The sequence below is a fragment of the Anopheles darlingi genome, chromosome 2 (assembly GCF_943734745.1).
Source record: "Anopheles darlingi chromosome 2, idAnoDarlMG_H_01, whole genome shotgun sequence".
NCBI classification, from domain to species: domain Eukaryota; kingdom Metazoa; phylum Arthropoda; class Insecta; order Diptera; family Culicidae; genus Anopheles; species Anopheles darlingi.
In genome coordinates, this window is record NC_064874.1 from 23,576,903 (window position 1) to 23,591,902 (window position 15,000).

Consider the following 15,000-nt stretch of genomic DNA (forward strand, 5'->3'; position numbering starts at 1 on the left):
AAAGAGAAAGAGAGAGAGAGTGTGTGTGTGTGTGTGTGTATGCAGTTGGTGGCCCATAATTCGAGAGGCATGCCTCATAATTCATCTCTCAGTCTTTGTGCAGAAGAATGATGTTGCGAGACGTTACTATTACTGCGTGAAGGGCACTGTTTGCTTATCAGCTTGCATTCTATTTTCATTTTCAAGATCAATCAAAGCATGCTGTGCATTTGCATTTTTTCCGTTCGATAGCTTAGCCTTACAGTACAGTTACAGTCCATATGTTACATATCATGTTGATAAGGACTCCAGTAGTGTTCTGTTTCTCTTTCCCTTTGTGTGTGTGTTTGTGTTTTGAATACCGAGCTACCGTAGCGCTTCTTTTTTCACGATTTCAACCACCCAGACAGACCACCAGAGTTTGCAATACCAACGACGACGATCGTAACCTCTGCACCTAAGAGGAAGAGCGAAAGAGCGCGGTTTTTTTTTTTGCTAACAAAAACCCGGAATAGTTTGCATTGCATATAAGGCCAGCAGTCCAGCGAGTTGATGTATGTTGCGCGCATCCCTTTTCCACACACAAAAAAAACCCAAAACCATAGTAATGTGGCCGTTTTTCGCGATGCGCGTGTGCGCGGTTATTCCTTTTCGGGGCTCTCGAGACTCCTGCAGGGCTTGCCGGACCTTCCCGGCCGGCAGCATCCAACAAGGGCTGGCTCCATCAACGGTACAACGAGAGCGAGAGAGATACGGGGCGTACACACGTTCTGCATCGCAGTTCTGTTGTAACGCGAACCACGATCGTCGTATCCACTCGCGTTCGCATTTTCGCGCAGTAAATGACGTGGCATGGCATATGGTGGTGGTGGTTGCTATGGTTCCGCTTCTCCTTCTTCCGCTGGTGATGCTTCAAACTGTCTCGTTACTTTCGTACACATACACGCGTGCACACACGAGCACACGCGCGTACACCGCGTTGGGCACATAAATTTACGAGAAAAGCTTTGCCAACATTCCATCGAACCATCGCAGTAGCAGCAGCACCAGTAGCAGTAGCAACGATGTAGGAAGCCATAAGGGAGCAGCACCTTCACTCAAGTGAACCATAGTTTGGTCGTCATGCGAGAGCGAGACGTCGTGTGTATGTGAGGAAGCGAGAGACAGCAGCCTGTCAGAGTGCAACGTCCGGAAAACATTTTGTTGCACATCGCGCTCGCTGCACTTTTTGTTGGATGCACTCTTGTTGGTGGTGGTGCTGCCGCTCCTCTCTCTGCCCATCGAGCCCTTCCGCATCCGGAAGTGGAAAGTTTTGACGAACAAGCTAACGGGAAGCGCGCGCAGGGCAACACCGAGGTCCATTCGTAGTCGTTATGGACCGTCAAGAGGATGATGATCACGACGAGGACGACGACGACGATGATGATGGAGCATGTTGTATGTGCGTGTGTGTGTGCCTGCTGAAATGATCCGCTCTTGAGGGCTGCTATACATGGTAGATCGCAGGTCGGTTGCAGTGGTGGAAAAAAAATGGCATCCGTCATCCCCAACCCTTGCTGCTACGCCTTCCTTCTGCCCTTTCAAGGACAACGCAACGCAAGGAGAAGTATGATGGAGAAAAACGCGGATGATGATGATGACGATGGACTCTGCTCTCTTGTTGGTTTGCTGGCTGGCTGGCTCGCTGGTGGCCGGCACATGGTTTTTTTGTTTTGTTTTGAGGAATGTGAGAAAGGAAGGAGCGTGTAGCTCCTGGTGTTTTTTTTTCTGCGTGTGTGTGTGTGTGTGTGTGTGTGTGTGGCATTCATGCTCGGTGTTTTTTGTGGCGTCCGAGGTACCCCGTTTCCGACCAGAGAAAATCCCGGAACAAATCCCTAGCAGGCCCACCGTTTCACACATCGTAACTTTGTCGACTCGTTGGTGTGTGTGTGTGTGTCTGGCTGAGGCCACCACTGAACAGAGGAAAAGCGCGACACGTGCGGCTATGTAGGTGCCATTGAAGCCAGAGTCAGTCGAGGCCATATGTGATGAAGCGCACGGTACACATATGCCTACTACTATTGCTATTACTGCTACTACTGCTGCTACTGGTCTTCCTGGCAATGATGTTGCAGCAGCATGCATGCACTGATGCCGAGGTATCACCATCAACGATGGCGACGACGACGACGGCCATGACGACGAAGGTATTGAGCTCATGCTCTGTCAAAGGAAAATGGAGGATGCATTTGCGGGGTGATCCGGTGAGATCCTCGTGGTGCGTCAGGGAGGGGGGGGGGTTTCTCGTTCGGGGATTGTTCACTCCATCATGTTCCAGCTTCATCTCCCCCTCCCCCTTTCTCTCTACCCTCTGCTCTGGATGCGGTTTTTTGAGGGACCGGAAGCAGAGCATAGCATGCGCTTATTTTGAACCTTCCCATAGGAAGAGGTCTCCTCGACTGCTATGTGTGTGCGTGTGTGTGTGTGTGTGTGTGCGTAGTTCAACTTGTAGCAAATGGTGAACACATCTGACCCGCCCTTTCCAGACAGTGTAGAGAGTCAGTTCAGCCGCAACATCAACCGCACGGTAACCGTAACCGCACATCGACATCGACAAGCCAGCTACTACTGCTACTACTACTACTACTGCTGCCCACAGCATCTGTGAGCCCACCGGGCCGCCATTGTTTACTTCGGTCTCCTCAACTCTGGCTGCCCTTTTTTGCCACACTTAACACCGCTTAGCCTCTCTCTTCTGCTTGTGGCTGTTGTGCCTGTTACTGTGCGCGCGTGTGTGTGCTGTGGAGAAACCGTTGGTCCACCATTCCCCCCGGCAGAGTATGTCAGTGTGTTCTGGTATATTAATGCATTCTGCAACCAGGGGACTGGACCAGGACCAGGACCAGAACCAGGACAAAACACCCAGAAGGAGGTGATGGTCTGGGCTGGACTGCAGGCAGACAGCTTTTTAGCATGTCTGAGGCACAGGAGAGGTGGTATGTGAAGCATCCCCTAACCCTTTTCACTCGGCTTTTCTTCTGCCAAGCACCAAACCACATACCCTTCCTCCAGCAGGTTCGGGGGAGTGTAAGTGGGTGGTAGCGCATCCTGGATCTCCCATAACATGCATGCCAACGAGCCAACGAGGCCTGGAGCTGCGAGCCGGAGTCCCGTTCCGTTGTCTGCCACGACATCGCCGCCGGAAGTACATCGTTGCACTGATGACGCTCTCGTGTGTTGTCAGTGTGTCGGGTGTGTCTGTATGTTGCGAAGAATGAAGTCAACTCCCCAACAACAACAGGCCCAATGCATGCATGCATGCAAGGGATGCATGCAAGGGATGCATGCAAGGGACGCAGAAACACGGGGGCATCGTGGTGGTGGTGGTGTGGTTTTTCCCTTGCAGCAGTTTGAAACACCTTCACAAGAAATTAGTTTCTGCAAATGGTAGTAGCTGCTCAACAGCTGGTAGCTGGTGGTATTTCGACGATCGACCTCCGGGTGAAGATGAGCTACAGGACGAGGAGCATCCAGTTTATCCCTTTCCCCTGTTGGCCACCACCTCGCCTTTTTTTTGTGTGTTGTTGTTACTCCGGAGATTGAACTTTACAATTTGTGGTTAGCCAGAGTTGCCTGCCGTGTTAGAGGTGTAGACGTCCAGTAGGTCATAGTAGGCTAACCGTTGGTGCTGCTACTGCTGCTGCTGCTGCTACTGTTGCTGATAGATTCTTTATGGTCCGGCCCACCCGGAACCGATAGATATCCCGAAAGGAAGCCACTTCAACAGACAACACACACACACACACACACAAGCGGTGCTCCTTCTCCTCCTACTCCTTGCTACAAGCTGATAAGTGGGTTAGCATTATGCTACTACCGATGGTGAGGAACGGACAGAGGATGTGCACTCAAAAACGGGGATACCTTCTTCTGTGGTGCAACGGATGCACAACACGGAACCAGCTAGTTCATCATCATGGACGGTGATGCCTGGGGTGTGTCTATTGACTGCTTCACCAACCGAACGCCTGTTTGTTGGTGTGCTGCACCGTAAAGTGGAAGGAATCATTTTCATTTTTATTACATTTCCTCCCGTAAGGGGGTGGTAGATGGTGGCCCTTTTTGGGGGTGGGGGATCATTTAAAATTAAAAGAACTTACGGATGAGTTGTGAGCTGGTCGATGAGCTGTGGTTTGTCGGCCACAGAATAAGTTGCCTAATTGCTTCAGTTTTTCCGATCCGAGTGCCTGAGTATGTCTGTGTGTGTGTGTGTTTGTGGGTAATATAGATGTTCATTGAAGTTGTGTTTTTATTAACCCTAAATGATGTTCATTTATCGATATAATCCAAGGCGTGAAAGAAGTAATAGTCTTGATCACTTCCTAAAGTGTATTCAATTCAACACATATCAAATCAAATGATTCTTCAGAAAACTACAAACATAATTGTCATTAATTTACACTCTACTCCCCGCTTTAAACGAGATGATAGTGTGATACACAGTTATGCTTCTGTTGTTAAAATTCAATTCCCAGCTCACGTAAGCAAGCAACTTTTGAAAGAAATGACTATATTCTCGACACTGTGTCGCCACCCAATGTCCGGGGGCCCACCCCTGGGGCGACTGGCGATATTGTATGCAAATCTCTTTGCGCAAAAACAAAAAAAAACTAACCTAAACCCCCTTCCCGAACCGGACGCAGCGGCAGAGCGGCAGAGCGGACATAAAACTTTAACAGCGTAAAATGGGCAACGAAGCACCAGTGCCATGGAACCTTCCGTTTCCCGACGGCGCTATTGCCATGACCGACCAGCCAACCAGCCGTTGCTTTGACACTGCAATAATTTTATTCTTTATGCAAATTTAAGCATAACGTTCCGAGGTTCCACCGAGCAGCTAGCTAGCTGCCTCGATAACTATCCCACTCTACCATCGTAGCTGTTCATCATCATGAACATCATCATCATCATCATCTGCGTCGTCGTCGTTGCCGTCATCATCTTCTGTATGAAACTCTCGGGCCGATCTGCCGTTTTTCTGCTCGGGGTTATTTGCACTGCAGTAAGGCGTTACGGCGTTCCACCAATCTCTTCTTAACTTATTTGCTAAGCTAACAGTGCTTCCGACACTCTCGGTTCGACTCGCTCGCTCGTTCTCGGACCGCCGTCTTTTGTGGAAACCGCGTTGTACTAAACTTTGTATAATTTTTAGTACATAGCTAATTGTTTTTAGTACACCATTATAAGACCAATTTGCGATTTTTACAACCACTACTTTTCAACTAACCAACTGTTTTCCTCAAAACTGGTCTCATATAATACTAACCTTTGCTGATATCCACTAACTTTGTACAAATCAACTTCACAATGTCACGCCGTGGAAAGAAGCGGTTTCGGTGCTGCAAATGAACGCCCCCTGTCTGTTGGAGTGCCTTGGATAGAGATGGCCTGACTCGCGCGCAAATTATTGCTCACGCGTAAGGACTTCATTGGTGGTTTCATTTTCATAAACTCTGGTTACTCGTCGTAGCGTCCGCTCGACACGAACACTCCTCTCGAGGTCCATTCCACCGTTACGCTGGTAGTCATTGGTGGTCGGAGGTGGTGGTGGTGGTGGTGGTCCCCATTAAGAAAGGATCCAACAACCGACGGCACTCCTCGTGCCGGCGTGCCAGGGTGTACTTGAGGATGAGTTTGCTGTTAATTATTTTGCTGTTAAATCTCCCTCCCTCCCCGCACCATTTGCTTCTTCCTCGCTCGGTTCCGCCTCTTGACACCCTTCCTCACTCACATCGGTCTGGCTCGTTGTGTTTGTTTGTGTGTGTGTGTTCTGTGTGCCTCAGACAGCCGAGCATAAAGCCGTTCCAACTCGCGATAAGAGCTCACGCTCAAATTAATGCCTTTCATAAGGAGGATGACGAGGACCGTTGTACGTCGACGACGACGACGACGATGACGGTGATGATGACGATGGAGGCGCCTAGTCAGTGCCACAGACACACACTTACACATACACACACTTTCCTACCAACCCCTGGGTGAAGAAAGGACTGGGTGCTGCTTGCAAACATTTCCGGAAAATAGTCACAACGATCGAGGCGTGTTACGCGTTTTGCTGCCGGTGCTGCTGCTGCTGTTCGCCGCATCGTGTTGGCTTTTTCGCTGGCTTTCTTTTCAAACAGTGCTGTGGGGTGGAGTTGCTACCCCCCCCCCCACCCCACCCCATCTCTTAATGCTCGTTTGCAGTCCCGTAAAGTGGGATGAGGTTCGTGTTGATGAGAAGTACATTGCGGTCCTCATTTTTCGTTTTTGTGTTCTTCGTGCAAGTTTTTTTTTCTTCTCTCCACTTTCATTTGTCCTCTGTTGATGCAGAACGGCTCTGGCTCGGGCAGTGGACTTTGTTTTCCAGCTTGTTGGACTGAACTTTACTGCTTCTGTGTGTGTATGTGTGCATGTGGCTCTGCGTGGCCGGAGCAGCATTGAACCGTAACCGATGTGTTTTCGGGTAGTCGCTTTCACTTCGCTCTTTAACCGCCCTTTGGCGTTTGCCTTTTGCAGGATGTCGTCCTGCCAATCCTCCGCTTTGGTATGAAATAGCAGCAGCAGCAGCAGCAGCTTACTTGCGGTACAGTTTTGATTAGTTTGCTTGCCGTGTGCTTGCGGTCTATCGAAATATGAGCACTAGACACGAGCGCCCTAGTCACTACAACGGCTAAGTACGACGTTTGAAGCACGGAAAGCTTATCTGTTATATTTGCGCGAGGCGTAGACGTATTGTACGTGGATGATTGGTACAATGGAACTGTAATCATCGCCGTAAAGTGTTTACATCACGCGTCGCGCTCGAAGAGGCTACCTGACGTTCGATGATTACATCATAGTACGCCATGGTGTAAACGACTGCGATGTTATTTTTATTCTTTTGAAGAGAATCTAATTGTAACCTTACGATGTGCTCTGAACGTTCTTTATGATACCAGCAATGGTAATAAAATTAGTTATCAATAAATATAGGTTGGATCCTTTGCATTACCGTAAAACTAAAATTGATCGTTGGTATTTGAAGTCTATTATAGCTATAACGAAAAGAGCATGCCATGCCTTGGAATTCTGTATGCACCATATGCATCAGTAATGCCAACGCCTTCCATGATGGAGCCCGTAACTAATGACTAATTGCTCTATTATTCCGTTGGATCAAATTACGCTAAATGATTTGAAAATAAAATGGTGAACAGTGCTAGCCGTTCATTATTTATCGCATAATTTCTCCTCATCTGCGTATCTGCGCCGTGCGTTGTAATTATTTTTCAAATTAAATATCAAACGCGTCTCGTCCTGGGACGCGAACCCAAGATACCTGTCCGGTTGTTGGTCCCTCCAATCGGCACAAACGAGAAAGTAATATATTAAGCCCTTCTATTGAACGTTTCCGTTATTCTGCTCAGTGTCGTCAATCGCTCCGGAAACCGATTCCGATTCCAAGATCCGGATCACGAGTTGAAGCGCAGCAATGGCGGACACTACACCACTGGAGCGTTTCCGTAGAACGTTGGCCTGGCAGAACCGTATGCTTGCCTGGTTCGGGTTGTACGTGTACATGGGGCAGCATCGCTACACGTACCGCTTGGTAATGACCTTGCTGCTCTGCGTGTCCTTTTTCATCTTTACCGCGTACAGTGCCATCATCTCGTGGGGAAACGCGGCGGAAGTGATGTTCAGTGTCGTGACCGTCTTTTACGACTTCGTTGGTCTAACCCGGCTAGCCATCCTTTTGAGCTATCCCGACGACTGCTACAGGGTAGTGCAATTGGCGGAGCAGATGTACGAAAACGATGATCCCGGTACACTGCTACTGTCGTCGGGAGCAGCATCGCACCAACAACATCACCACCGCCAGGCCAAGGAGCAAGTGTTAATTCGCTACACTGACCTGTTCCAGCATAGCGTCACCATCTTCACGGTGTGCTTTCTGTCCAGCATTGCGCTGGTGGTAATGCTGCCATTCGTGATGTACATCTTCACCGGCGATATGATACTGCCACTGGGCGTGCGGCTCCCATACATGGATCCTCGCGAACCCGTCGGTTACTGGGTGACGCTCGGTGTGCAGCTGATGTACATTATAGCGGGCCCGCTAGCATTGACCCCGTCACAAAACGTGTACTTTGCGTTCATCTTCAACATCTGCATGCAGTACGAACTGCTGACCGTGCGGCTCGCCGAGCTTGATGCAACGATCGAGCGTTACAGCAGCCAAGTACCGGGTAATGCCGCTGCTAATGCCGCTGGGCGCGTGCTGGTGCGTGATCAGCTGGTGCGCATCATCGAGTATCAGCAGAAGTGCCGCAAGTAGGTACACTGTTTATTGTGCGATTAAACGAGCGATTGCTTTATGAAAATCATATTCCGTCTCGATAGTTACATCCGTATCATCGAAAAGTGTTACGCCAATCAAACGTTTGTCGAGTTTTTCTGTAGTTCCGGTCAGGTGGCGCTCATGTTTTACGAGTTCCGAAGGGTAAGCAGACGAACACACACACACCTACCAAGTATATCAAGTAACGCGCACACTGATCCACATTTCTGTAGACATTTTGGTTACCCGGACTGTTCGTCATGCCGGCGGCCATCCTGCAGATGCTGATCCAGTGTGGGCTCGGTACGCTGATCGAGATGCGATGCGATCAGTTCACCACCAAGCTGTGCGCCATCAGCTGGTTGCGGATGGAGCGTACCGAGCAGAAGATGTACCAGTTCGTGGTGGCCAGTGCCCAGCAACCGGCACGTCTCACCTGTGGTGGAATTGGGGTCATCAACATGAATCTATTCCTTGCGGTATGGTCCAAATGTCGAATCTCGGCAGCTCTTGAGAGTAATGGTTTTGATTGTTTTCATATTTTATTTTATTTTAGATCTACAAGAAGGTTTACTCTTTTTTTATGATGCTGCGCAACTTCTAAAGATGCTCATCAGCAACAGCATCTGTAGTAGTAGCACCTGCACCAGTGTTACGAGAAATGCTCGCCACCGAAGCTAATGCTACGCGAACTTGTAATGAACAAGAACAAAGCCACGCACCACACCGTGCTTCATCAACGAAGCCCATGCAGCAGCAACGTTTCGTTTTACTATTCTCACTGCTCACGACGCTGCGACGCTGGTTTGGAATAATTATGTCGAAACTACTGGGTACCTCTGGATCGAGTTTTGAATTTTCTATTTTCGGCCTCTCGTTATAACGAACCGTGAATATTGGGATGGTTTCGCGAACGCTCCGTCCAGTCCAGCAGCGAGTAGTTGCCCGATCTAGCTCTCTGCATCTGCAATGCACATCGATACATATCGCACCCCGCATATCGATGGGCGATGCGGCTGGCGGTGCGGGGTGCGTACACGGCTAACCATATCATTCCCGACCCCATCGTGCGGTCGGTGGTGTCGGCTTATGTATGCATCTTGGTCGTCGTGGTCGTGGTCGTGGTGGTGGTGGTGCTGGTGCCATTGGATGGATGGTCCTGTTCCGGGGTCTGCGGTCGATCCTTATGCCAATGGGTGAATGCCATGTTTATGTACAACCGTCTCGTAAATCTCCACGACACCGACCACCCCCCCTGACGCCCTGTGTGTGCGGCGTCGTCACCATGGGTTCAACGGTTTCGATCGCGACCTGAAGGACCGACCTCTTCCTCTCTCTCTATCTCTCTCTCTCTCTCTCTACCGGGCGCGCGCGCCTGCTTTGAGGCCTATATCAAACGGCGAAACGGTCTCTCCCTATCCAAATCTGCCCTGGGATGAGACAGATCGTTACCATGGCAACGCGATGGTTATTCCGATCCGACAAAACCAAACTCCGTTGCCTCCGTTGCGAAACGATAATGACGACGCGAAACCGGCGAACCGGCTGGCGTGGTGGTTGGTTTTGCATATCCCGGTTCGGTTGGCAGCACGCAGAAGAGCCGTCGCGGTCAACGCAGTCCCCGGTCCTCACCATCTTCATCATCATCATCGTCGTCGTCGTTGTCGTCGTTGTCGTCGTCGATGTTGGCTGGGATACAAACGCAAGCAAACGGCGGCGCGACCCAAACCTTCAGCTAGCAGCCGACCTAGTAGCCCACCACCCACAGAAACCAATTGCATTCTCATCCACTGCATCCGGATAAAAAGTGCTGCAAGTCCAACCGGCCTGCTAGATAAGCGAAATGCCATGTGCTTGGGACGTGCGAGATACCGATACGCGCGCGCGCCTGTGGGTTATGGATTGAAATGGTAAATGAAATGAAAATTTGGTCACCAGCCCCCGAACTCTACTCCCCCGGTCCCCGGCCACGGTTTTGCCTTCTCGGGGAGGCGATTTTTTTTTGCTGAATAGCGTGAGAGGATTGAAATCGAAACGGCACGAAACGACTTTCCCACCGATAGGCAACAGCAACGACAACGACGACGATGGCAAGCATGCGTCGTCGTCGTCGTCGTCGTCGTCGTCCTGTTCTGGAATTGCATTTTGTTTGTTGATGATGCTGGCACTACCGGTGCTGGTGCCGGTGCTGCTGCTTCTGGTACGGTCTCTCGTTTGTACCGGCACCACCCAACACACTGTGCGCGGTTTGAACTTTATTTCGGTTTTTTGCCCGACCTGGCTGGCTCCAGAACGCCGAATCAGCTTCTCCTTCTCCTCTTGATGCTGATGATGATCGACCATGTACTGGTGCTGATGGTGGCGCTGATGATGCTGATGCTGATGGTCGTTGCTGCATTTCGAATGGGTTCGTTAGAGGACGCCAGGATACTCGGCGGGCCTTCCTCGCTAACCCATAGGCCGAGGTCCTGGGAAAACATTCCTCTATTTGGGAAGAAGAGAAGCAGAGAAAGCAATGCACCACGGGCTTCTGGTCTGATCGCACCAGGGGTCATCCGTTTACGAATTCCAGACGCTCCCTCCCTCGGTAGGAGGCCAGCGCCATGGTGGTTATCGGGCCATGGACCTCATGGACCTACTGAATGCGTACCGTACCGGTGCCGTGTACGCATCGCTGGAGCATTCCCGGGATACGTCGGATGTGCCGAGATGAAAACGGCGGCGAATGAATGCGGTGTCGGTGTCGGTGTTCGCGAAATTTACGGATGTTTCCACAGCAGCAGCACAGCCACCAGTAGTGACCAGAGGGAAATGAATCCTCGCCGGGGCTTAGATTTTAATTTTGGCCCCGATGGAGCTGGCACGAGAGTAGGAATGGGGGTGCGAAAGGAGGGAAGGAAGAAGGAAGAGGTGTGTTCAAATCAACGGCGAAACTCACCCTTATGATGCTCGGCACAATGCACGCACGCGCGCACGCACGCACGCACATAACAACGTCATTGCGTTTCGCGTATTTATACAATATTAATTATAAATTTATCAACATGACCCGATCTTCCCGATGGTCTCGTGTCCCTTGTGTCTGTGCCAGCCGTGTGTCTTTATGTGTGTGTGTATGTGTCTGCGTTAGGGAAGGCTTCTAATTCACTCCCTCCATTTGGGGCAGAATTCACGACCCTTGGCACTTCCGGTTGTGAGAATGCTTTGGTGAAGGTTGAGATGAAGCTCTGGGAAAGAGAACACATCACGTCCGTTTGTTTAAATATATTGCATTAAAATACACCATGGATCTTTCTTTATATTTATGATTACAACGAGCTTTTCTTACGTTCGATTATTTTTACTAAAGATGCTTGCCTACACGAATTAACTTTACCCGTTAAGAAAGTTAAAATGAGTTTTCATTGCTATTCTGTGCGTTCATGATTATAGTAATTGAGATTTGACGATATCGTTGGTCATATGGTTGCAAAGTATTGTTACATTTCGTGCGTCAATGTTGCGTAAGAAAATCACAAATATAACTTGATGTGCAAAACGTTTACAAACATAAGTAACGATTAACGACAAACATAACGATTGTTTTCATTGAAATCACTACCCTAATAAGCACACGAAGCCCGAAAAGCGCGATTTTGCGAATCTGCAGCTGCAACAAACAAAGGTTATTAAAAAACAATCACACATCAGTCACACCCGGTGCCTCCGTTTATTGCAACAAACATTCCGGGAACATTCCGGGGTTTTCCTCGGGTGCATTTAACTCGGAAAAGTTCCAACAAACCGTGACACCGTCGTCCCTGACGGGAAAGGAACGTTTCCTGCGCGCCCTGCACACAATCAATCGAGGTTTGCCGAATTCGCGAAAGACCGGGATGTCGGTGACGGTGACGCGCGTTGCAGTAAAAGCTCTCGAATAAACATACCAAACGATGGTGGCGCTCTGCGCGTACCCTTCTTCAAGTCCTTCCGAAGCGCATATGTACGCGCGGAGCAGCTGCGTAAATAGCCACTTTCTGCGACAGAGTGTCCCTCGGAACATCCGAACCGAACGCGAAACCCATTTCTGGATCCTGTAGAAAGAGAGAGAGAGAGAGAGTGAGAAACATGTTGAGGAATCTGTGTACTGCGGGGTCCTTGTAGCAATGATGTATCCTTTCGCCTGACGACGCGTCTCGCTGCTGCACGATCAAATCCAATCAAATTCACATTCGCAGATAAATAATTTTGAACATTATTTATTGAAGCAGCATACACACACACACACACACACACGCGCTCTTCGGGGTACAACGGCATTTTGGAAAGGTGTGCACCGTTGTGTGCACGATGCCGAAACTTCCAGCATATGCACAAATCATCGGTCTTGTGGAAGGCACCAGTAAAGAGCTGCTGCTCTAGTGCAACACCACTACAACCGTTGCAATATGCTCGCTGCTACTCGAACATATATAAGCAAAAGTTGGATTGCTTCCGACGTGTACTGGGGGTGCACTCAGGGGGAACCCAGATAAGGCACCCCGGTATGTGACTTCGAATATAAATAATATCTGTCCAGCTTTCTGCGATAGAGTTGCGTGCGCCTCCGAAAATCCCGACCCAGAGCGAGGTCGTCTATCGTCATCTTTTCCTGTTAACAGGTTATATTGCACACAGCGGCCTCACCAACGATCGAAACGAATTCCAACGGAAAACCACAATCCACCGCCTGCTGCTGCTGTTGCTCCGTGGCCAAAAATCCCGCTTCAAAATTGGACATTCGATTCGATGAGCGTCATCTCGTTCCCAATCGATTGCGAAATGTGTGCACACATTCATCTTTCATGTTTCGACCACAGTTGGCGTTGCAGTGGAAATCGTTCGTCGTCGTCGTTCCGGAATCGGAATCGGTTAGAAAAATGAATAAAGCAACAGTGCAGAAGGACGAGGAGGAGAAGAGGGAGGAGGCTCATCGTAGAAATCGATGCGAAGTGATTGTGAAATTATTATCATCGTTCCAAATGATCGGCCAACACGACGGCGACGATTTGCCGACGTTCGAGGTATTTATCCTCGATTTGCATTTCCAACGCAACGCAACCGAACAGTTGCGCTTGCTTGGATCAGTAGTCCGGTCTCTAACAATCGAGGAAAAGAGAAGGCACATCGAGGTGGTCGGTGGGTTATAAATAAAATATTTGGAAAATTAAATGCAATTTTCCTGGCCAGCGGCAGCAGCAGCAGCAGCACCATTGCGAGCTGCATCGTCGTTGCGTCGTTTTCTAACACTGAACGACGTGATCTGCCGATGAAGCGGCCACACTGGCCTGGGAGTGGAATTAGAAATGTATGTTCCTCTGTGTGTGTGCAATGACCACCGACCGGTGTGCAGTGCTGTGTGTCTGGGGTCCTCGTCCGTTCGAGGACGGGACCGGGTCCATCCGGGTGGTTAGTTCGTTGAGGTTGAGGTCGGGCTCGGATCGGGAAGCAATCTATCTCCGATCGAATGCGGTGGTCAACATCCGCTTTGGCTTTGTGATGTGCTGTGAGCTCCTCCCCAGTAGCATCCCCCCCAATCCCACACTTTGGGTTGACTTTTCAACCTCCGCGGTGGGGGTGATGGTGGTGGGATTCGTAAAGATGCAATTAGATGTGTTGACCAACCCCTTTCTCTCTCTCGCGCGCTCTCTCTCTTTCTCTCTGTCGGCTCATCGTTTGCTTCAGATTAAAAAAAAAACGGGGGAAATAACAGTCATTATCGGTTTCTACCGCACGGCAGAGAGATATATATATAGAGAGAGAGCACTTGTGGTTCGCTTGAAGGGTGGTTGTGATGTATTTAATTGCATGGCACTTCCTATGGCCACTGTCGGTCATGAGAAGGACAGAAGGGAGGTGGGTCCTTTGTTCGAAGGGTAAATGAATGATGAACGGTAATGGTGGTCGAGAAGCGCGATGTTCGATTGGTGATTGTATGTTGTCGTGCTGTATCAATCTGTTGCTCATCGATCGATCGAACGGTTGAATGAAGTTAATCAATCAGAATTTATTATTTCTATAGTTTTGAATTGAATTTAGTAAAACTTCAGGCGCCTCCATCATTCACAGAAAAAAGTTTAAATAAACTATATAAAGTCCAATTCACTTGCTTACTGCTTAATGATTTATTTTAACTTCGATTCATTCTAATATTTTTGCTTTCCTTTTCTTTCAGTATTATGAAATGTCCTACGGATTGAATGTGGAAATGCACAAACAAGTGAGTACGGATTTCTGAACACACAAAAAAATGTAATAGGGAAAATTTTACATACATTGATACTTTTTACATTGATACTTCGTAACAACGAATCTAAAAAAAAAGTGCTAATGTAAAGCTAGTAAAAATCTATAACTTGAATCACTTTTTGTAACACTTCTCAACGATACAATGATCTTTCAGCTGAATGCTCTGCTTTATATATTTCCCAGCATAGCAACCAAAGTGAACTAAGATGCAACAATGATATACAACACTTTTTTAATACTAGAAATCAAACCGTGATCTTTGATGGTTGTTATGGATGTTAGAAATCCATAAAAGCTTTACGTTAATTTTAACACATCGCTTTAAAACAAACACCCTCTTCTGTACCAAAAAAAAAATCCCGAGGAAAAGTTTACTGTACATCGTTGATGAAGCGATGTCGTTTATCGAAGGCACT

General features: G+C 48.8%; 1 protein-coding gene across 11 annotated transcripts in view; it reads left to right on the forward strand.

Moving 5' to 3' along the window:
• The window catches only part of LOC125950181 (protein groucho), a 178,093-nt gene that overhangs the window by 120,253 nt on the left and 42,840 nt on the right, over window positions 1-15,000 (forward strand). For all 11 annotated transcript variants that reach the window (XM_049677911.1, XM_049677915.1, XM_049677920.1 and 8 more), the window contains one exon: window positions 14,511-14,555. In XM_049677911.1, the coding sequence (XP_049533868.1) occupies window positions 14,511-14,555 (45 nt within the window). The remainder of the gene's footprint in view (window positions 1-14,510; window positions 14,556-15,000) is intronic.